The 22,539-nt window shown below is 39.8% G+C and overlaps 3 protein-coding genes across 3 annotated transcripts; all 3 read left to right on the top strand.

Annotated features, from left to right (window-relative positions):
- Positions 1-308: 308 nt before the first annotated feature.
- LOC132774239 (disintegrin and metalloproteinase domain-containing protein 21-like) lies at positions 309-2,480 on the top strand. The gene has a single exon (XM_060774572.2). The coding sequence runs from the start codon at positions 309-311 to the stop codon at positions 2,478-2,480; it is 2,172 nt and encodes a 723-aa protein (XP_060630555.2).
- An 8,457-nt stretch (positions 2,481-10,937) lies between these two features.
- Positions 10,938-13,166, top strand: LOC132774895 (disintegrin and metalloproteinase domain-containing protein 21-like). Its single transcript, XM_060775861.2, has one exon. The coding sequence runs from the start codon at positions 10,938-10,940 to the stop codon at positions 13,164-13,166; it is 2,229 nt and encodes a 742-aa protein (XP_060631844.2).
- A 5,445-nt stretch (positions 13,167-18,611) lies between these two features.
- Positions 18,612-20,765, top strand: LOC132775716 (disintegrin and metalloproteinase domain-containing protein 20-like). The gene has a single exon (XM_060776995.2). The coding sequence runs from the start codon at positions 18,612-18,614 to the stop codon at positions 20,763-20,765; it is 2,154 nt and encodes a 717-aa protein (XP_060632978.2).
- Positions 20,766-22,539: the final 1,774 nt, after the last annotated feature.

Raw genomic sequence — 22,539 nt, 5'->3', positions numbered from 1 at the left:
GTAACATTTTAAGACTTTGTCTACTTAGACTGTGTCTCAAAATTATTGTGAGATCTTTAGAAGACATTCCCAACAAAATGACCTCTTCTTCAGCTCTTTCAGCTAGACATGGGGGTCTTTTTGTCCTCACCTACCTACTGTTATTCTGCTCCATTCTTGATCATTCAAGCTCCACCCCCATTCCAAAGAAAATCCCATTGGCTGTTGCTATGTACGGAATCCTCTGCCTCTTCTTCCAATTCCCATAGAATGATATTGCCATCTTTCTTTCGGCCTTTCAAGAACGGGAGAAGGTTTCCATTTCTGCAATGAGACGACAGAGGATGTACTTCATGGGACTTCTTCCTCTGACTGGTAAAACAGCAAATGCTCTATGTTGGCTGCTTATGATATTTTTGAGGAATTTTCTGACAGAGACTGCAGGGCAGACACCACCAAGAGGCTTTAGATATGCCTCTTATGAAGTAACCATCCCAAGGAAGCTGACTCCTAGATATGGACAGCGCCAACACCGAGATACGACCTACTTTTTGCAAATTGAAGGGGAAAGCTACTTTCTGTATCTCAGGCAGAAAAGGGGTTTGGTCCCTAAACATTTTCCTGTCTTCACTTACAAAGAGGATGGGGATCTCCAGGTGGACCATCCATTCATCAGAGACAACTGCTTCTACCATGGTGTTGTGCAGGGCAAGCCTTCTTCTCTGGTCACACTCAGCACTTGCACAGGAGGACTCAGAGGTATCTTGCGATTAAAAAATGAAACATATGAAATTGAACCTGTTCCAGCATCTGACACCTTTCAACATGTGGTTTATCGCTTGGAAGAAGAAGAAGGTATCCATATGATGTGTGGACTGACAGAGGAAGAGCAAAAACTTCAAGAGGCTATGATGCAGAACACAGAGAATGAAACAGTAGAAAGTGATTTCAAGAAAAACTGGTGGGCACACACTAGGTATGTGAAGTTGGCAGTTGTGGTGGAACATGAACGATTTGTGAAGTTTGACAAAAATGAAACACTTACTACTCTACATGTTCTGAATGTTATCCATACTGCAAATTCTCTGTATGACTCACTTCCTCTTCAATTGTCTCTAGCTGGGCTTGAGATCTGGTCCATCAAGAATCTCATAGAAATTGCTGACACCATTAATGACACACTATTGTCATTTACACGCTGGAGAAGAGACTCCCTTGTTCAACGTCTACAGAATGATGCTGGTCACTTATTTGTATATAAGAGATTTGGAACTATATATGGATCGGCATACCTAGGAACAATTTGTGATAAGCATTGGGGATCTGCTGTGGAATCATATATGACTTCCAGTTTATTTCATTTTTCAAATACATTTGCTCATGAATTAGGTCATGTTCTTGGTATGAAACATGATAAGAAATACTGTAATTGTGATCGAGTGGCCTGTATTATGTCTGCAGTTCAGGCACCTACTGATCAATTTAGCAATTGCAGTTATAATTATTATTTCAAACTAACAAATTTTTATTGTTTGTTAAGTCCATCAGACTTTGAAAAAAAGGATAAAGTAAAATATTGTGGCAACAAAGTGGTGGAAAAAGGTGAGCAGTGCGATTGTGGTTCAAAAGCTGAATGTGAGTCAGATCCATGTTGTCAGTCTAACTGTACTCTCCATTCTGGTGCCAGTTGTGCTTTTGGACAATGCTGCGCCAACTGCCAGTATCTCCAAGCTGGATCCATTTGCCGAGAAAAAACTAGCATTTGTGACCTGCCTGAGTACTGCAGTGGAACTTCAGTATGGTGTCCTGAAGATATTTATGTACAAGATGGTACCCCATGCTATGACAATACATTTTGTTATCATGGAAACTGCAGTACTCATAAAGAACAATGTAAAATGATCTTTGGCAACAAAGCAAGAGTTGCTTCAGAAAGTTGTTTCAGAGACCTTAATGTTCAAGGTGATCGCTTTGGTAACTGCGGACGTACATATGGAACTTATAATAAATGTGATACTAGGAATATCCTATGTGGCCGAATCCAGTGTGATAATGTGGATGAAATACCTTTTTTGAAGGAGCACCATACCATGATTCAGTCATCGACTCTCAATGGTGAATGTTGGGGTATAGCCTATCACAATGGAATGGACTCAGCTGACATTGGAGCAGTGAGGGATGGCACTCCTTGTGGCACTAACATGATGTGTATTGATGGGAAATGTGTGAGTGTCTCCCTCTTAATGTATGACTGTAATGTCACGAAATGCAACAACCGGGGAGTATGCAACACTTATAAACACTGCCATTGTGATTATGGCTGGTCCCCTCCAAACTGTCTATATAAAGGATATGGTGGTAGTACTGATAGCGGACCTGCTCCATTACAGAAGCGCATCATCAAATTCAGTAAAACACAAATTATTATAGGAATAATATTTCTCATTTTCTGTGTTGCTTCTTGGGTTGGTGCAGCTGTCTATCATTCAAGAGGAGGATGATACATCTGCTTAGATGGCAGAGGATAAGATTCTACCCAGCATAAGAGGCTTCCATAGATTGCAGCAGTGCCCAGTACCAAGGTGTCAAATATGTACACAAGAGGAAAAAAGGCAAGAATGTGCTGACAGTGCATAATGCATGTTTTGAACCATATGTTATTTCCAAACTGTGCATGACCTTGGACATAATCTTAAAATGAAATATGATGTTGATCACAACAGGTCTGCATCGTGGCCGCAGTTCAAGCAACCACTGATAGGTTTAGCAGCTGTGGTTAAGGGGATATTTTCATATAAGGAATACCTTATTGAGAATTCCACCATGTCTTGATAAAATATATAAACTGAAGTACTGCACAAACAAATTGTTGAAAAATGGAAAACAATGTGATGCTAGTTGAAAACCTCAGTGTGAGTTGGATCCATTTTGTTAATCTAATGGTATGTCAAGCTCAGGTGCCACCTGTGGTTTCGGCTAGTGCTGTATCATGTCAGTATCTTCTAGTTCAGTCCATGTGTACACAAAAAATAGGGACTCCGATCTTCATGAGCCGTGCTGAAGGGCTTCAGAATGATCCCCTGAAGATGGTGCCCTAAAGCTGATATACAGTGTTGTCATGAGAGTGGCAATAATGAGAAGTATAGAATGATAATAGGAAAGAAAGCCACTGTTCAGATAGAGGGTTGCTTCAAAGTGCTTACAACAATCATTTGGACTACTCTGGCCTTAATCATGGAATGTGTTAAAATAAGTCACGCTGTGAATATCTTGTGTAGCTAAATCCTTTGTTTAGCATGTTTAGAAGGAACCTACTTTGATGGAGAACAGTGTCCATAATCCAAACAGCCACTGGCAATAATGAGCAGTGTGGCGGGGGAGAGGAACAGAGGGAGAACATATTAGATCAGTGAATGGTGGCACTCCCTGTGGCACTGACATATCCATTGATGGGCAATATGTGAGAGTGTTTGTCAGGAAATCCAAACTCACAAAGAGCATGCAATGCCCACAAAGATTACCATTGCAGTTGTGGATGGGCCACTCCTGAGTGAGTGAAGGCAGTCACTGGAGTCAGAATTGGTGGTGGGCCCTTACTGATATGGAACTTTGTAGTAATTGGGAGCAATTATTGCAGGAACCGTGTTAGTCCTTTCTGCTGCTGTTTTATGGGTTGGCCTCCATCTCTATTTCAAGAATCAGCTGAGCTATTATCTTAAAGACTTTAGTCCAAAAATTCACCCTACAGTAAGGAAGCAAGTCCATAATAAATCACAGAAATCAACTATGAATGAAGTACACAAATCATAAAATGGAAATAAGAGATATATTAAAGCTTTTAAAAAATAGCAACATCTAACTTTCCTGTTAAAGTAGGTAAACAATGATTTACATTACTTCTAACATTTCAAAAAAAAGTACTTAGTTTCCAGAAAAAGTCATGACTATTGGCTTATTGAAATAGAGATGTATTCAAGGTAATCCGTGCATTTAAGGTAGCCCATAAGTCCATAAGAATTGTCAAACAATATATTTAAAATTTAATTTTCATGTTCAGATCCTAAGTATTCCAAAAGTCAGTTGATTATTTTCCATTTTAAAATGTCTAGTCTTGCTATCACCATTTCAAAAGTTGATACAAAGGTAACATTTTTTGCATACACTGGCAAAAAATATGTTTATTTCTAAAAAGGACAATAGCCCATATTTCCCTAAATTATTTTGTAGGACTAGAGAGGTTTATTCCTTCCAGTTTTGTGCAATGCACATTCTTACAGGCATGATTTTAGGATCTGTTGGAAACTGGTATCTTCTCACCCTTTCAATCAAGTTTAGATGCTTTTTCCAAAATCATCCACTATTTTGAAATATCCAAAATGTAACAATGAGATCTGCATTGGAGAAGTGAGGCACTTGACTTCCCGGGCAAATCAGAATTACTGTGATAAATTATGATAATAGTTAGTATGGTATCAAATACTATTGATAAAGGGTTTTTTTTAAAAAAATGTACATAATAAAATTTAGCAGCTATGTTGTTAAAGATCTGGGACTATTTTTGTTTATGCATTTGTGCACTATTTTACCTTATGTGTATCTTTCTATAACACATATGTTTGTTCAATTATAGTCCATCAATAAAGGAAATGTTGCATTAATCAGATTATGAGTTGTCTCAGTTCTTGTTTGACTTTGATTTATCTTGCAGTTGCCGATATTAACTAGAGGTATGCTTATCACATGTAGACTTGAATGGTGAAGACTATCCTTTCATAAGTACAGGCAGTCTTGAGTTACATATATCAGATTTACAAATAACTCATAGTTAAGAACAGAGGTGAGACAACAGGAAAAAAGAGAATTCTATCCCTCAGAAGGGAAATTCACTCCTGAAAGAGTTATCATGGGGGAAAGCTATCTCAACCAAAGCTTTATCACCAATCTTTGTTTCCACAAAAAGCCTTTCCCCCCAAAATCCAATTATCACAGGGACAGAGAGGTGAAATCTTCTGAACAGGGGCACAGATAGCAAAACAAACACCACAGGGTGGTGTGTGTACACACACACACACACACACACACACATGGCTGGAGTTACATGTTAAAATGTACCTGTTCTGACTTACATATAAATTCAACTTCAGAGCAAATGTACAGAACCTAGCTTGTTTGTAACTTGGGGACTGCTTGTATTGTTAATCTATCAGTGGAAACTGTGTTGAGATTGATAACAAAGCTGCTACAATTACTAAGATGATACTACAATTTTCTACCCCACAAAGTACTTTCCAGCAAAGTGACAGGAAGATCAGAGGAAACTGAGGTCCAGATGTGCTTTGGTGGGTCTTCTTGTATCTTCAACTGTACAAGTCTTAAAAGTAAAACAAAAACAAACAAACAAAAAACTGTAGAAGTATAATGTAGGAAGAATGAGGCAAAGACCAAAAGCTAACATCCTACCCTTAGTATATCCACCCATCCACTTACAGGCAGAAAACTGACTAAGGGTTATTCCATTAAAAATATGTATTGCCTTTCAAGACTGACTGGTTTATTATAGCCTGGGATTCTGGGCCATGCAAGGTTGTGGCACATCCTTAGATACATGCAGTGCAATCTCAAAACCCTTATCTGTATGGAAGAGTTGGCTTTTCCTTCCTTCCCATCTTCTTCCCCTCCTCTTCCCCTCTTCTTCTACCTCTTCTTCCTCCTCCATTTCATTTTTTAGGGGGCAGGTTCTGACAGCTTGGGTAAGAGAAGCTATCACAGGAGATTTGCCTTTTGTTGGTGCTCTTTCTAAATTAAATTAAATGTACCCCAATCTTAAATTTCTGTATTTGATTTGTGCAAATACTAATATTTTTTCTCCCACACATGCATACTCTTCTTTGTATTGTTGTTGTGTGCCTTTCAGTTGCTTCCCATAAGGTGACCCTGTTATATGGTTTTCTCGACAACACACGTTCAGAGTGGGTTTGTATTTGCTGTGAGAGTGTGTTACGCAGGGTCACCAATGGGTTTCTACAGCCAAAATCTGTCTCTTTACAATCTTGCATGATCTTAAACTTCATGCGGGTTTATATGAGCACTGTTTTCTGAGGATTGTGATGAGAAGAAAAAGGAACAGGGAAAGGAAAAAGACACACTTGGAACTTGGGTCAATTTACCTGCCAAGTTTTTCCATCTTATTAGCAAGAGAGTTGTGAATGAGCTGATTTGTGGGCGAGGACAAGGTTAGTCTTTCTCAGCTTACCTTGTAGCTGTCAAGACATAACCAGAAAAATATTCATATTTTCTTTCCCAGCATCTCATGTATTTCTTCTGTCTTGGTGGTGTAGTAGAACAAAGCAGGCTGGATTTTGCTGGGGTCATCCATTGGTAGGAGACTTGTAAGAAAACAAGAAAGAAAGTTTTAAACTTCAACAGGACATGGCTGGGAAACGTGCAACTCCTGAGTCACTTTTTTTCCCCAAAGGTCATTTTGAAATGCCTGGGTTCCCTTTTTGTTGCTTTTAGCAAAAATTCTACCACACCACCATAGGATTCTATCTCTTCTTACCACGTTAAAACAGCTGCAGTGACTACCAGTTTGTTTCTGGGCCCAATTCAAAGTGTTAGTCATGCCCTAATATGACATAGGTCTGCACTAGGGTTGGATAGGTTCGCTCGGATGTGGCATAATTCGGGAAAAATCGGATGTTTTTGCCTTCCAAAGGAACTGTAGTCTCCTATAGTTTCGACTCACCTTGCGGGATTTATTTCAGGGATGCGGAAGTGAGTCGGAACTATGATGAAGTGTTTTTAATGCAACTAAGCCTGCTGGGAGATGAAACCTAAGCTGCTTGCCCCCCTGCCAATCAGAGGTTATGTTTTGTGGAGGGAAGGGGTTTGCAGCATCCGGCAGCCATTGCTGTATAAACCCAAGCACATGGCTGGAAGTCTCATTGGCAGCCAGGGAAGGGAGAGGGGAGGTTGGACCGTTGTTGTTGCTGCTGCTTGTTGCTGTTGGGTGTGGGGTGGAAGAAAGGGTTTGGAGCCAGAGGAAAGGAGTTTTGGATAATGGAGGAAGGCAAGGCAGAAGGGAAGATTTTGAGAGAGGAAGGGTTTGGAGCCAGAGAAGAGAGAGAAAGAAGGAAAAGTTTAATGTATTGTCGAAGGCTTTCATGGCTGGAATCACTAGGTTCTTGTGGGTTTTTTCAGGCTATAGAGCCATGTTCTAGAGGCATTTCTCCTGATGTTTCGCCTGCATCTATGGCAAGCATCCTCAGAGGAGTGAGGTCTGTTGGAATTAGGACAATGGGTTTATATATCTGTGGAATGGCTGGGGTGGGGCAAGGAGCTCTTCCCTGCTGCAGTTAGGTGTGAATGTTTCAGCTGATCACCTTCATTAGCATTTGAAGGCCTGCTGAAATGAACATGAACAAAATTTGGCTACCAGTATTAAAAAACTCTAAAATTACAACAGCAAAACAACAGAGAGGAAACAACCAGGCACAGATTAACACCTCCCAGCAAGAGATTTTCCCAGGCTCAGGCAGGCCTTCAAATGCTAATGAAGGTGATCAGCTGAAACATTCACACCTAACTGCAGCAGGGAAGAGCTCCTTGCCCCACCCCAGCCATTCCACAGATATATAAATCCATTGTCCTAATTCCAACAGACCTCACTACCTCTGAGGATGCTTGCCATAGATGCAGGCGAAACATCAGGAGAAATGCCTCTAGAACATGGCTCTATAGCCCGAAAAAACCCACAAGAACCTAAGGAAAAGTTTGTTTGGGAGGCTGGGAGAGGGTGCAATTAATTAAGTCATTTCTGGAAACTTCTCTTTTGCTCACCACTAAAGCTTTGCTATTTTTATTGGGTGTCTCTCCCATTTTTCTGGGGTCTATATATTGAACATGTCCTAACAATCGTGTTCCAAAGAAGAAGGAAAAGTGAGTTTGGGAGAGAGGGAGAAGATGAAATTAATAATGTCATTTCTGGAAACTTCTTTTTTGCTCATATGTCCTAACATGTTGAAATTTGGTATGCTAACGGGAGGATGTGTTATAGCAGTATACTATTTAAAGCACCCTATATTTGAAATGATGATATATTTTTTATAAATGTAATGGTTTTGATATAATAATTTCATTAATTTTTATTGTCAGGTTTTTAGATCATCCTGTGTTTTGCTTTTGTAAAGCATCATCATCATAATCACCCTTGGAACCTGCTATAGGCTGTTTTTCCTCCCAGAAGATGCTTTTTATTTTTTGTTTTGAAAAGGTCTTTCTTACATTGAAATATCCTTTAGCATAATGTGGTAAAATATCCTCATATGCCTTATGGAAGTATAGGCCATTTGGGACCTTTTTAAAAAGCCAAAAGAAGATAGATAGCATGTAGCACACTGTGCCTAATCCCATAAGAGTTTCCCATCAAAACTACCTTTTCTTGCTAGATACTTCTGAATCTCCTTTTTATTTTCACCGAGCCATTCTTATTCTGTTTCATTCTGCATCATCCAGGCTCCACTTCCATTCCAAAGGAAACCTCAGAGGTGCATATCTGAGGTGCATATTTGCAGGAACATTGTTGCCTGTTCAAACCTTGGACCAGGATTTTGAATGAACTCACTTTTCCAATGTAGCAGCACGCTGGTTAAAAACTTGAGATTTCTCTCTCCCCCACCCCATTCAATAACCAGGCAGCACAGCATAACATTTTATGCCCACTAAGGGCACAGATTCCCCAGTGTACCATATTTGGGCTTGGGCACTAGGAATATTTTGCACCCCTTTCACTGCTTATGGTGAACTTGTGATTCCCTCTTTGATGTCCCATATTCAACCAGCACCTGTGGATGCCAGTAGCTGTCCTGGATAGAGGGAAAGATTAAGTAGTTGGTTTCAACTGGAAAAAGTTTTTGAAAGCTTAATTGAAAAACTACATTTAAGGGGGAAAGAGAATCTGGAATAACTCAGGTTCTCACCTAGTGCAAAAATGCACAAAGTGCAGTCCAGGGGCACATCCAGACAGGGCACAAAACACATGCTGTCCTGGATATATGCAGGAGGCATACAGACAATGCTCCATACAAAAGTGAATGCATTCAGCACAAAGCAGGAAAACCCCACTTTGTGCTGAAGTAATTTGATAGCGGGTTACTTCTGCACCTTCTTGAAAGGTGCAGATCAAACTCACTATGGCTGCTGTCTGGACTGCCCCCTCAGAAATCTAGGACTTCTGATGGGACAGTCTAGACAGCAGCCATAGTGAGTCTGACCTGTAACTTTCAAGAAGGTGTGGATGTAACCCACTATCAAATTACTTCAGCACAAAGAAGGATTTTCCTGCTTTGTACTGAATGCATTCGCTTTTGTATGGAGCAGACAGACAGCCCTCTCACATTTTCCAGGCTGATTCAGGCTGGAAAACTGCAAGGGCACCAACCCTTTCCCCCAACCCCCTCCTCCCCAAAAGCCTTTGAAAAATAAAATAACTTATGAGGCCGGCATTAAAATGATGCAGCTCTCTTCTGATGCATAGCAATAACATGTCAGGAGAAGGGGGGAATCACTCCTGCCCCCACTCTTCTCCTGGCACGTCATTGTTACACGTCAGGAGAGGGCCAGCAGCACTCTAATGCTAGACTCGTAAGTTATTTTATTTTTTAAAGGCCTTTGGGGGGAAGTGTTGCTTGGGTGTCTCCCTGTCCTCCCAGAAGGTACCATGAAAACATCTAGACCAGGGGTCCTCAAACTAAGGCCCGGGAACCGGATGCGGCCCTCCAAGGTAATTTACCCGGCCCTCACACAGGGTCAAACTAAGTCTGAAACGACTTGAAAGCACACAACAACAACCCTATCTCACCAGTCAAAAGCAGACCCACACTTCTCATTGGAATATTATTAGGTTTATATTTGTTAAAATTGTTCTTCATTTTAATTATTGTATTGTTTAAAGTGGGGTTTTTTTGCACTACAAATAAGATATGTGCAGTGTGCATAGGAATTCATATTTTTCAAATTATAATCCGGCCCTCTAACAGTTTGAAAGACTGTGACCTGGCCCTCTGTTTAAAAAGTTTGAAGACCCCTGATCTAGACACTCCTCACGAAAAGTGCAGGATGTATGGACTGGTGTATGCTGGTGTATGGACTACAATCCACCCTGTCCTGGTTTTTTTAAAACCAAAGGTGACGCGGATTATTCCGCTATCTGGAACCGCTCCCAATTCTTTTATACAATTCTCAAGCCAATTCAACATCTCAAAGGTACTAAATCCCACAAACTGCAGTGTTTCCACATACATATGAAAAAGACACCAAAATGATAAGTCACACTCTTGAAGCAACAGCATGCTCTTTAACACCCCAATATCCCTCCTCCAAACTGACTAGATATGAACCCAAACAAATCAGGAAGTGCAACACTAAAGTTACTATGCATGGGCGAGAAATACTAGTGCATGGGCGAGAAATAATGTCCCTACAGAAAGTGCCTAACCCTGTGATAGAGAATGACAGGGGCATACATTTGGAGGCCTTATATCTATCACCTACTAGCTCTACACAAGAAGAAGACCAGACTTTGACACCTACTCTTTCCTCAATGTCCAACGTACCTTAGCTGGGTGCTCTATTTTAATCAAATTGATAAGAACTTTTAAAATAGCACTGTAAAAATAGCACGGTACCTAACCCCATAAGAGTTTCCCATCACAATTACCTCTTCTTGCTGTAGCTCTTTCAGCTAGATACTTCTGAAGCCCCTTTTTATTCTTACCCAGCCACTGTTGTTCTGTTCCATTCTGGATCATCCAGGCTCCACCTCCATTCCAAAGAAAACCTCATTGGCTGTTGCTATGTACAGAATTCCCCTCTTCTAATTCCTATGCGACCATGTTCATATTTTCCTTTTCACTTCCTAGGGACAGCTGTGTATTTCTCCTTTTGCTATAAGATCTCAGATGACAAACTTCATGGGACTAATTCCCCTTTACAGGAAAAGGGCAAGTACTCTTTCTTGTCTCATTATCATGTTTTTCAAGAATTTTCTCATAGAAACTGCAGGACAGATACCATCACAAGGCTTTGGATATGAATCATATGAGGTGACCATCCCAAGGAAGCTATCGCTGAGATATAGAGAACAAGAAAATCAAGGTATCACCTATCTTTTGCAGATTGAAGGGAAAAGCCACATTCTCTTTCTCAGACAGATACAGGGCTTGTTTCCTAAACAGTTTCCAGTCTTCACTTACAAAGAGGATGGGGAACTCCATGTGGACTATCCATTTGTCAGAGATGATTGTTTCTACCATGGTGTTGTGCAAGGTATTCCTTCCTCTCTGGTCACACTCAGTACTTGTTCAGGAGGACTCAGGGGTGTTTTACGATTTAAATATAAGATGTATGAAATTGAACCTGTTCCAGCATCCGTCACCTTTCAACATGTGGTGTATCGATTGGAAGACAAAGAAGCTGCCACCCATATGATATGTGGGTTGACAGAGGAAGAGCAAAAACGTCAAGAGGCCATGATGCAGGGTGCAGAGAATGAAGTAGCAGAAATTGGTTCGAGAGGAAGGTGGTGGACACATATCAGATATGTGAAGTTGGCAGTTGTGGTGGAACATGAACGATTTGTGAAGTTTGACAGAAATGAAACACTTACTATTCTACATGTTCTAGATGTTATCCATACTGCAAATTCACTGTATGACCCAATTCCTCTTCAGTTGTCTCTAGCTGGGCTTGAGATCTGGTCCATCAAGAATCTCATAGAAATTGCTGACACCATTAATGACACACTATTGTCATTCACACGGTGGAGAAGAGACTCCCTTATTCAACGTCTACAAAATGATGCTGGTCACTTATTTGTATATAAGAGGTTTGGAACTATACATGGATTGGCATACCTAGGAACAATTTGTGATAAGCGTTGGGGATCTGCTGTGGAATCATATATGACTTCCAGTTTGTTTAATTTTTCAAACACATTTGCTCATGAATTAGGGCACATTCTTGGTATGAAACACGACAAAAAATACTGTAGTTGTGACCAAGATGCCTGTATTATGAATACAGTTCAAATACTCACTGATCAATTTAGCAATTGCAGTTATAAAAATTACTTGAAATTAAGGAATTCATATTGCCTGTTAATTCCACCAGATCTCAATAAAATTTATACATCCAAATACTGCGGAAACAAAGTGATGGAGAAAGGCGAGCAATGTGACTGCGGTTCAAAAGCTGAATGTGAATTAGATCCGTGCTGTCAATCTAATTGCATTTTGCGTTCAGGTGCCACTTGTGCTTTTGGACAATGCTGTGCCAAGTGTCATTATCTTCCAGCTCAATCCATTTGCAGAGAGAAGAATGGCATTTGCGATCTTCCTGAGTATTGCAACGGGACTTCACAGTGGTGTCCTGATGATGTTTATATCCAAGATGGTACCCAATGCAGCAATGGCGCATTTTGTTATCATGGAAACTGCACTACTCATAGTGAACAATGTAAAACCATCTTTGGCAACAAAGCAAAAGTTGCTTCAGAAAGCTGCTTCAGAAAAATTAATGTTCAAGGCAATCGCTTTGGTAACTGTGGGATCAGATATGGAATTTATAACAAATGTAATGCTGAGAATATCCTATGTGGACGAATTCAGTGTCATGATGTGGATATCTTGCCTTCTTTAGCGAAACAGAATTCTATCATTCAGTCACATGCTAGCAATGGTGAATGCTGGGGTACAGTTCATCATCGTGGAAAGGAGACAGCCGATATTGGAGCAGTAAAAGATGGCACTCCATGTGGGACTGACAAGATGTGTATTGAAAGGCAATGTGTGAATGTCTCCCTCTTGAAAAATGACTGTGATGTCTCCAAATGTCATAATAGGGGAGTATGCAACTCTCGCAACCATTGCCACTGTGATTATGGATGGGCCCCTCCCAACTGTCTAAATAAAGGCAGCGGTGGCAGCATTGACAGTGGACCCCCTGCACCACAGAAGCATAATATGAGTTTTACTAGAAAACTAACTATTCTAGGAATTGTATATATTTGTACTGTTGCTGTTGTGTGGACTGGTGTAATTGTATATTTCAAGAATAAGTTAATAGATCAGTTTAGAAGGCTGAGGACACAATTTCATCCAACAGAGTTAAATCAGGAAGAAAGCACATAGTAGATAAAAGTAATAACTAATGACCAGTGTTTTGAATATATACATAGGAAATAATGTTCAATATGCATTTGAGAGTGCAAGATTTGAATATTATTTTAAAGCTATATTCTTCTAGACACATGGGTTTATAAAATTATTGGTCTTATCAAGAGTGATGAAATCCTCGACTATATACTAAAACTATCTACAATCTATACTTCATAGATACCCATTCATTTAGCCAATGTGTCCTGCAAACATTCAGTCCAAACTCCCAGTTACCAGATCCCCCTGCCACCTAAAACCCATAAACAGGTTTTGTGTATGCTCAACCACAATTTAATGTTTTCTGCTTAACATAGAATTGCAAACATATACTCTAATATATGTGTTACAAATGGTAGTTATACTAAGTACAAATGTTAGAATGTAAAAGGCACAACTTAAATATTGGAATTTAAAATATGAACGTGTATATAGTTCATATCACCTCCTGTGATCCAATATAAATGCAACAGCAGTCAAGGTCTCGCTCAATATCATCAGCGCCAAGATGACTTCATATTATTTTCAATCATTGTTTCTGATTAAACTCTGTTGACATCCATCAGTGTATATTTAACTTTGTGATGTGAAATAACCAGCAGGGGAAAAACATTTATTTGTAAACCAATGATAGTTTTTCACCAATAATGGAAATTTTTCCAATTTTTGACTGAGCAAAGAAATTCAGATTTGCCAACATTTCTCATATAAAATAATTAAATGCTTTTTCTCAGTACCACCAATAAAAAAATTGTTGTTACTAATGACATCGATGGAAGTTTGGCTGTGATCAAATATTCATACTAGATTAATATTTAAACCAGATTTCTAATAGAAAAAATCAGAAAAGGCCAACATAAAAATTACAAACTAAAATCCATAGATTTCTCTCATCTGGGTATTGTAAAGCCAACATTCAAGGAGAGGGGAACAGTCATTGTAGAGAAATGGATCCATTCCACAGGTAACAGGGACCCGTCTAAAGTTGGGCAATCATTGCATGAAACAGATGTTGGCTAAGCCCACATTGCAATAGATTCCATTCATCTCCTGAACAATTTCCTCTCAAGTACATCTCCCAGTTCCTCTTTCTTCTAGCTGTCTTCCTAAGCTTTTATTTGCTTATTTTTAAATCAAAAACTATCATGCCAAGTCTGTGATTATAACTGATTATGTTTGCAAGCTTGCTTTGCCTTACTAACCTACCACTCGTGTCTTATGTCCTACTCTTCCTATTTCTTTTTACACTTTGAACTATAGCTGATAGTGTAGATCTGAAGCTGCACATACGACTCCACCTCATCCACTTATGATTGATGACCAGGTTCTCTCCTTTTTCTTAGATGATGCCCAAAGAGGCAGAGCAGTAAATGAGCCACTCTATCTCATTCAACATTCCATTATACAGGTTGAGTATCCCTGATCTGAAATATCTAGAACCAGTAGTGTTTTGGATGTTATATTTTATGTATTTATGTTTGTTTGGTTTTTGAATATGTTCATAGTTCATAGAATATGTTCATATTAGAGATGGAACCTAAGTTCAAAAGAGATATTGACAAGCTGGAACGTGTCCAGAGGAGAGCAACTAAAATGATCAAAGGTCTAGAGACCATGCCTTATGAGGAGTGGCTTCAAGAGCTGGGGATGTTTAGCCTGCAGAAGAGAAGGTTGAGAGGAGACATGATAGCCATGTTTAAACATTTGAAAGGTTGTCATAAAGAAAAATTAGAAGGCTTGTTTTATGCTGCCCTGGAAACTAGGATTTGGAGCAATGGGTTCAAGTTGCAGAAAAGGAGATTCCATGTGAACATTAGGAAGAACTTCCTGATTGTAAGAGTTGTTCAACAATGGTTCTGTCTGCCTTGGAGTGTAGTGGAAGCTACTTCCTTGAAGGCTTTTGAACAGAGGCTGGATGGCCATTTGTCAGGGATACTTTGATTGTGCTTTTCCTGTATGGCAGAGGGTCTGACTAGATGGCCCATGTGCTCTCTTCCAACTCTATGCTTCTAGGACAGTACTGTCAGTCAGAAAACAATGTGTATGTATATACATTGATAGCACTTAAAACTGAGGCAAGGCAGTTTCCTCTTGTTCACAATGTAAGCAAAGTCAGCTTCTCTTTCTCTCTCTTTCCCTCCCTCTCTTTTTGTAAATGCATGTGTTTGTAGACATTAACACTAGGGGTTTGCACAATATCATTTTGATATACCATATTTGTGGGAATTCGGGTGATCTGTCAGCCAGATCCCTGGAAATGGGATGGGCAGGGAGAGGGGGCAGCTGAAGGTCGGTAATAACAAGGCACGTGTTGGCTGATATTTGGTTATATTGGCTGTCGTGAGAAAAGCAACTGCACATGTACAGGTTTTTCCTCCCTCACCCCCGTTAGCCTTGCCAGAGCCAATCAGAAGAAGAAGGGGGATCACATCTCTTTTTGCAAAGCTGGTCAATATATACCAGGGCAAGCTCCACCATTTTTCTGTGGCATCCTGGTGTTTGAGAGAGAGAGAGAGAGAGAGAGAGAGAGAGAGAGATCATGTTAGCTAGCTCTATTTGTTCTATCTCAGTGCCGTTGCTCCTTCTTAGTGTTTAGGGATTTTGTTTTTTTAGAATTTTTCTTCTGCATTAAATTTTCTTTGTTAATATCTTTCTTATAATTCTTCTTTTAATTTTGCTGGGGAGGAGTGAGTGGGTGTGCATTTGGGGGGGGGGGGGGAGCTGTGAGATTTTTGAAGGGGGAGGTTGTTTTAAGTTGACCGAGTGTACAATAGGTTTAGGGAATAGCTTGACTCCCTTGAGTCCTCATGGGGAAACTTTCACCAGCTCTACCTTCTGACTTCTGTACTCTGTCCTACACCAATAGCCTAAGTTTCTCCTCCCACAAAAATAAAAAAACCCATTTCTTCTTCTAGTTCATGTATTTGACCCTCAGTCTCTGCTATTCCCTCTCCAGCCCTACCTTTTGACTTGTGTGTGTGTACTCCTGCACCAGTCTAGCAGCCTTCCTCCTCCTCCCCCATTTGTTTATTTTTTATTTGTAGAAACTTCAAACATTTCCTAAAAATCAGTGGATGATCCAGACATTCAGAAACTTGAGGGGCTTTGAGACTTAAATGTGTCCTTCAAGTATGGCTATTTTAATTGTGATAGCCATAAAAATGACAGAAAGAGGAACCTTACTATTTTTCCCAGTGTTGCCAATGGGTCAGATCTTCCTGGAGCAAAAACGGAGCTTCTGCCTGACGGATCACAAAATAGCATTTCCCCCCTCTTGACTTTGGGAATGTCCTGGTAAATGGAATGGGGGAAGGCGAAAACAGAAATGAAAATGGGATGGGGTTTTGATTAATCGTACACCCCTAGTTAACACATGATATAGGTACTTCCCAGAAGGGTCCAAACAGAGCAAACTGTAAATCTATGGAGCATACGAGGTTATTTGAAGACTTTCCAGTCTGGCAGATGAGACCTGGGCAACTGGGTTTCAGAGACCTCAAACTGAGTAACATACTCTATCAAGATTTGAAATCCACATTTCTATTATTATTATTATTATTATTTGTTTTTATATCCTGCTTTCTCTCTCCATACAGAGACTCAAAGTGGCTCACAACTAAAAGCATTGCAACATAAAATATGCAAATATGCAAGTATTAAAACAGTATTGAACATAATTAAAAGCATATAAAATCACAGCGGCCTCTGACAAGCTTAAACATTTTCTTCTTTAAAAACTTTTCTGAATAAGGTTTTAGCCTCTCCTGAAGACCTCAGGACCGGGCAGGTTCATACAAGGGGACGCAGTCAGCCTAATAGCCTGGACCTGAACCATCTAGAGCAGTGGTTCTCAATCTGTGGGTCCCCAGATGTGTTGGCCCTCAACTCCCAGAAATCATAACAGCTGGTAAACTGTCAGGGATTTATGGGAGTTGTAGGCCAAAATACCTGGGGGCCTACAGGTTGAGAACCACTGCTCTAGAGTCTGAACTCAGCTGAGGACCATCTATATTGTCCTGGACAAATTATTTCCTAGGGAGCAGTAACCCAAAATGCCAGTTTTCTTCTGTAGAAAATAAATGCGTCCTCTCCGCCCAGTTTCCTTCCGGATCATTTCTGCCTTGTTGATCTAGGGAGGGAGGGATATTTCTTAAGGGAACCAGGACTGTCATCTCTAGAATATGTCTTCAGGATAGCATCTGGCTCAGGCTCATAGTTGACGCCTGGCTCCAAATATAGCTCTTGCATGACCATAGCTACTGGTTATTTTAATCTAGTTTACCTTACTAGGTTGGAGTTTATCTCACTACGTGGCACAGGATAAATGTGATGACACTGATTGACATCATATCTCTAGAACTGTTTACATTTGTATCTTCAGGATGAGCTCAGGTTAGATACTTCTCAATAATATGGCAGATGAAGTTTTGGAGGTTGAAATGGGAATCTTGATTCTTCTAGTGGTCTTTGGCATCAGAAATCATCAGATTTTACAGGGAGGTAATTAGACAGAAGAATATCCAGATAGTCCTCTGGGTTAGTTGTAGTCTGCTTTATCAGGAACATGTTATATGTAACATGTTCTCTGTGTTACTAATGTTGTTTAGTGTTAATGTCTCTGGAAACAGATAAACATTAAACACATTTACTAGAAGGTTCTGCACTACTGAAATCTGATGGCATCATATACCCTGCCTTCTTGCTTCTTGAAGAAATCACCAGTGCACAATTTAATCATTAAGTAAACATATGAAAGTATTTATTTATTTATTTATTTATTTAAAACTTTTATATCCTGATCTTCTCAACCTCCATAGAGGGACTCAGACTGGCTAACGGCAAGCATTCAATGTACAGTCTAAAACAACATATATCAATAGAAAAAATAAAATGCATATAGAATAAAATACATATAAGCTAATTCGCCAACAGTAAAATCATGTCCAAACTCAGTCCACATGTGGTCAATTGTCGGGCTCGGTCATTATTCTGGGAAGGCCTCATTCCATAGCTAGGTTTTCACTAGCTTCCTGAAGGTCAGGAGGGAGGGGGTGGATCTATATGAGGAAAGGAGATGGCAAAGTGGGAGGGGATTGAGTCCAGGAGATATTGCCTCTACTTTCCCCTCTCTCCCTCCCTCGCTTGGGTGCTTTCATCCTGGCACTGATTTAGCTCTCCTCCTTTTCCTTCCCACTCTAACTTTCCCTTTCTCTGCCATCCTTTCTGTCTGGCCCCAGACTCACTAAGTCCCGCCCACATTCCAAAGGCAACCCTACTGACAGTTGCTACAGAATGAACCCTCCTTCCTATCTCTTTTGTAGCCCCATTCCCATTTTGCTTCTGCCCTTTCTTGAGCTACACTAGTCAGAATAAGAAAACAGAGTAAGATCACCCAGAGGACTCTTTCTCTTGGCAAAGATCATGACTTTTAATTTTGTTCCGCTGATGGCGGTGATCTTGTGGCGTCTTTTCAGTGAGACTCTAAGTCAAAAACTGCCTCTGGGTTTCAGGTATGCTTCATATGAGGTGACTATCCCAAAGAAACTGACTCCCAGAGATGGACAACAAAATCCCCAGGATATCAGTTACCTGCTGCAAGTTGAAGGGAAAGGTCATGTCATGCACCTCAGGCAGAAGAGGAATGTTGTCCCTAACCTCTTTCCTATCTTCACATATAGTAAGGAAGGAAAACTCCAAGTAGACTACCCATTTATCAGGAATGACTGTTTCTACAATGGTTTCATACAGGATGAGCCTCGTTCTTTGGTCACTCTCAGCACTTGCTTAGGAGGACTCAGTGGTTTGTTGCATTTACAAAATGAAACCTATGAAATTGAACCTGTCCAGGCATCTGCTGGCTTTCAGCATGTAGTGTATCAGTTGGAAGAAAAAGAGGATGACCTTCGAATTATGTGTGGGTTCACAAAGAAAGAGCAAAGTCGTCAAGAGGCCATGATCCAAAGTAAAGAGATTTTGGCAGCCAGGGGTTTTGTAGGAAAGTGGTGGGCTCACACTAGATATGCAGATATTGCAATTGTGGTCGAACATCAACGTTATGTCAACTTTGACAAAAATGACACTTTAACAGGTATACGGGTTCTAGAAATTGTCCATACTACGAATACATTCTATAAACCACTTGGTGTTGTTATATCCATAGTTGGACTGGAGATCTGGTCTGAAAAGAACCCCATAATTATTTCCAGTGAATTGAATGTATTGCTAGATCATTTTAACAAATGGAGAAAGCACACATTAAATGACTATCTACCAAATGATGCTGCTCATTTATTTGTACACAAATTTTATGGACAGACAGCTGGCTTAGCATTTACAGGAACTATCTGTAATCCCCAATGGGCATCTGCTGTAGAAATATACATGAGCTTCAGTGTGTCCTTTTTTTCTGTTATATTTGCCCATGAATTAGGACATCATCTTGGCATGGATCATGATGGAGAACACTGTACTTGTGAGAAAAAATCCTGCATTATGGCTCAATTTCCAGATGAAGTTGATAAGTTTAGCGATTGTAGCTATAGGGATTATTTCAAACGAAGGAATACTCATTGCTTATTAACTGCTGCAGATCCAAATGCTGTATTTAAACTCAAATACTGTGGCAACAAAATTGTGGAAAAAGGAGAGCAATGTGATTGTGGTTCAGAAAGCCAATGTAAGCATAATTCATGTTGCCAATCTAATTGTAAATTTCGCTCTGGTGCTGTTTGTAGTGTTGGACAATGCTGTGCCAGCTGTCGGTATCGTCCAGCAGGAACTCTCTGTCGGAAAAAAAATAGTGTATGCGATCTTCCTGAGTACTGCAATGGGACTTCAGAATGGTGTCCTGAAGATGTTTATGTACAAGATGGTGCCCGCTGCAATGATGCTGCATACTGTTATCATGGGAACTGTATTACTCACAATGAACAATGCAAAATGATATTTGGCAAGAAAGCTACTGTTGCTTCAGAGAACTGTTTCAGACTAATTAATGCACAGGGTGATCGCTTTGGCAACTGTGGTATTAAGTATAGAACTTACAACAAATGCAAGGCTAGCCACATCCTGTGCGGTCGGATTCAGTGTGATAATGTGGAGAAATTACCTACTCTGGAGGAAGATAGTACCATAATTCAAACATTCATTGGCAATAGTTATTGTTGGGGTACAGACTACCACAGTGAACCAGAAAAGGTTGATATTGGAGCAGTGAAAGATGGCACTCCCTGTGGTGCAAACATGTTGTGTGTAGACAGGCAATGCAAAAATGTATCTACCTTGAACTATGACTGTGACTTAAGAAAATGCCACAATCGGGGAATATGCAACAATCGAAAACATTGTCACTGTGATTATGGCTGGGGTCCTCCTTACTGTATGGGTAAAGGCTATGGTGGCAGTATTGACAGTGGACCCATTCTTCAAGATAGAAGGGTTGTCATTTCAGGGGTTATTACAGGAATACTATTTGTCCTCGTGCCAGTTGTTCTTCTGGGTGCATATTACAGGACTGAATTGAGACAGCAATTTAGAAGATTGAGTTCAAGTATTCATCCAGCAGATGTACCATAACTCTCAAAAAGAAAAAGCCCACAAAAGTGCTGGAAAATACATTATGTTTTTTGAAAGAAACACAGAAAATTTTGAGGGTATTAATATATGAAACATATATGTGCAAAATTTTCACCGTTTTTAAATGCTGTTTTTTTCTAAAAAAAGAAAAGAAAGGTTAGTCTCAGAGTAAAATCTTGCATTCATCAACAGGAAATATGTTATTTGTATACATGGACACTAGAGATTTGTGCAATATTTTACTCCAATGAAAACTCTTCTAATATTATATAATAAAAAATTTCTGAAACAGATTATGTATTTCAAACAAAATCACACTTTTCAGATAGAAGAACATATATTCAGGGCAGCTGAATTTGTACAGATGTGCAGATGTTGTTTAAGTAACTGAAATTTTGACCTTGCATTCCACTGTCTGCACGACAATTGAGTCACAGTGCAATTGAGTTTGGAGCTAGGGCCATGGATAAAAAGGATCCATGTCCAGCAAGCATTAAGCTAAACCAAAATAGACCAGGACAAAGTAACCATTCACCAGGATGAAGACAAGCCACAGACATTTATTCAATCTGGCCAGATAGGATGCATGTACAAGCGATGCTTTCAAAAGTACAAGCATAACATGAATGCAGAGATACAAGGCTTTATACATTTGACAGTTATTTAAACCTCCCATTCCCTTCCCTGATTGGCCAAAAGAGGGGCCAGTTTGGATCCATGCTCTGATCGGCCAAGGCTCCTATGATGTTGACACCTCCAGGCAGGAATTCCCTCTGGTGAGGAGGAAATGATAGGAGATTGGTCCAGGAGAGCCAGTCAGCTGTGGGAGGTGTCCTCATGGGAGGGGGAAGATCAGTGTCCATATTTGGACATGCAAATGCCGAGTGGTTCAATTGTCCAGTTTCAGGTGATGGGGAAATGTTGGAAAACAAAGGTGTGAGACTTCAGGAACAAAAGGTGATGATTTCTTCAATCAAGTCCTGGGCTGGAAATGAAGAAATTTACAAGTGTTAATATCTTTAAGTTTCTGTTTCTACAGCCAGTGGAATACTTGACTGGACAAACATTGGTTGACGTTATCAAATCAGACAAAGAAAGTGTCTACTGTTCTATACATACAAACAATGGGATTATCATGCTGCCCAGGGATAGCCGGGGATCTGCCCAGCCTTTCCTGTCCAGGAAATGTCTCTGTGGGGTGGCTGAAATGTGAAGACTTCTGGGATTCACCTAGTCATATCCTGGCATGAATTGAATAATTGAATATATTATTATACACAGGAAGATAGAAAAAGTATCAAAGGATACAAAGTAGGCAGAAAGTTGAAATAAAAAGATATTAAAGAGTTGAGACAATATAGATTTGTGGGGGGGGGGGGGGTGTCACTGCTGGTGGTCTGTTTTCGATATACTCCTGCGCAATTGCAGAAGCCCAAAAAAGGATTTTGAAAATGATGCTGTCACACTCTTAGAAAGTTTTAATATTTACTTCAATTTTTACCATTGTAATTTTAGTATACAGATGTTTGATACTGTTTTAACTATCATATTCAATGCTAGGTTTTGACTTTGCTTTTAACATTGTTTCTTAGTCCCTAAATGTATATGTTCTTATTCTGATTTTTGTACATTTTTGGTGCTGGTCATAGACCATAAATAAATGTATGTATGTATGTCTATGTATGTATGTATGTATGTATGTGTGTGTGTATATATATATATAATATATATATATATAAATAAAAATTATATATATATATTTAATTCTTGTGGC

Source organism: Anolis sagrei, chromosome 1 (assembly GCF_037176765.1).
Source record: "Anolis sagrei isolate rAnoSag1 chromosome 1, rAnoSag1.mat, whole genome shotgun sequence".
NCBI classification, from domain to species: Eukaryota; Metazoa; Chordata; class Lepidosauria; order Squamata; family Dactyloidae; genus Anolis; species Anolis sagrei.
This window is presented reverse-complemented; position numbering and strand designations above follow the sequence as displayed.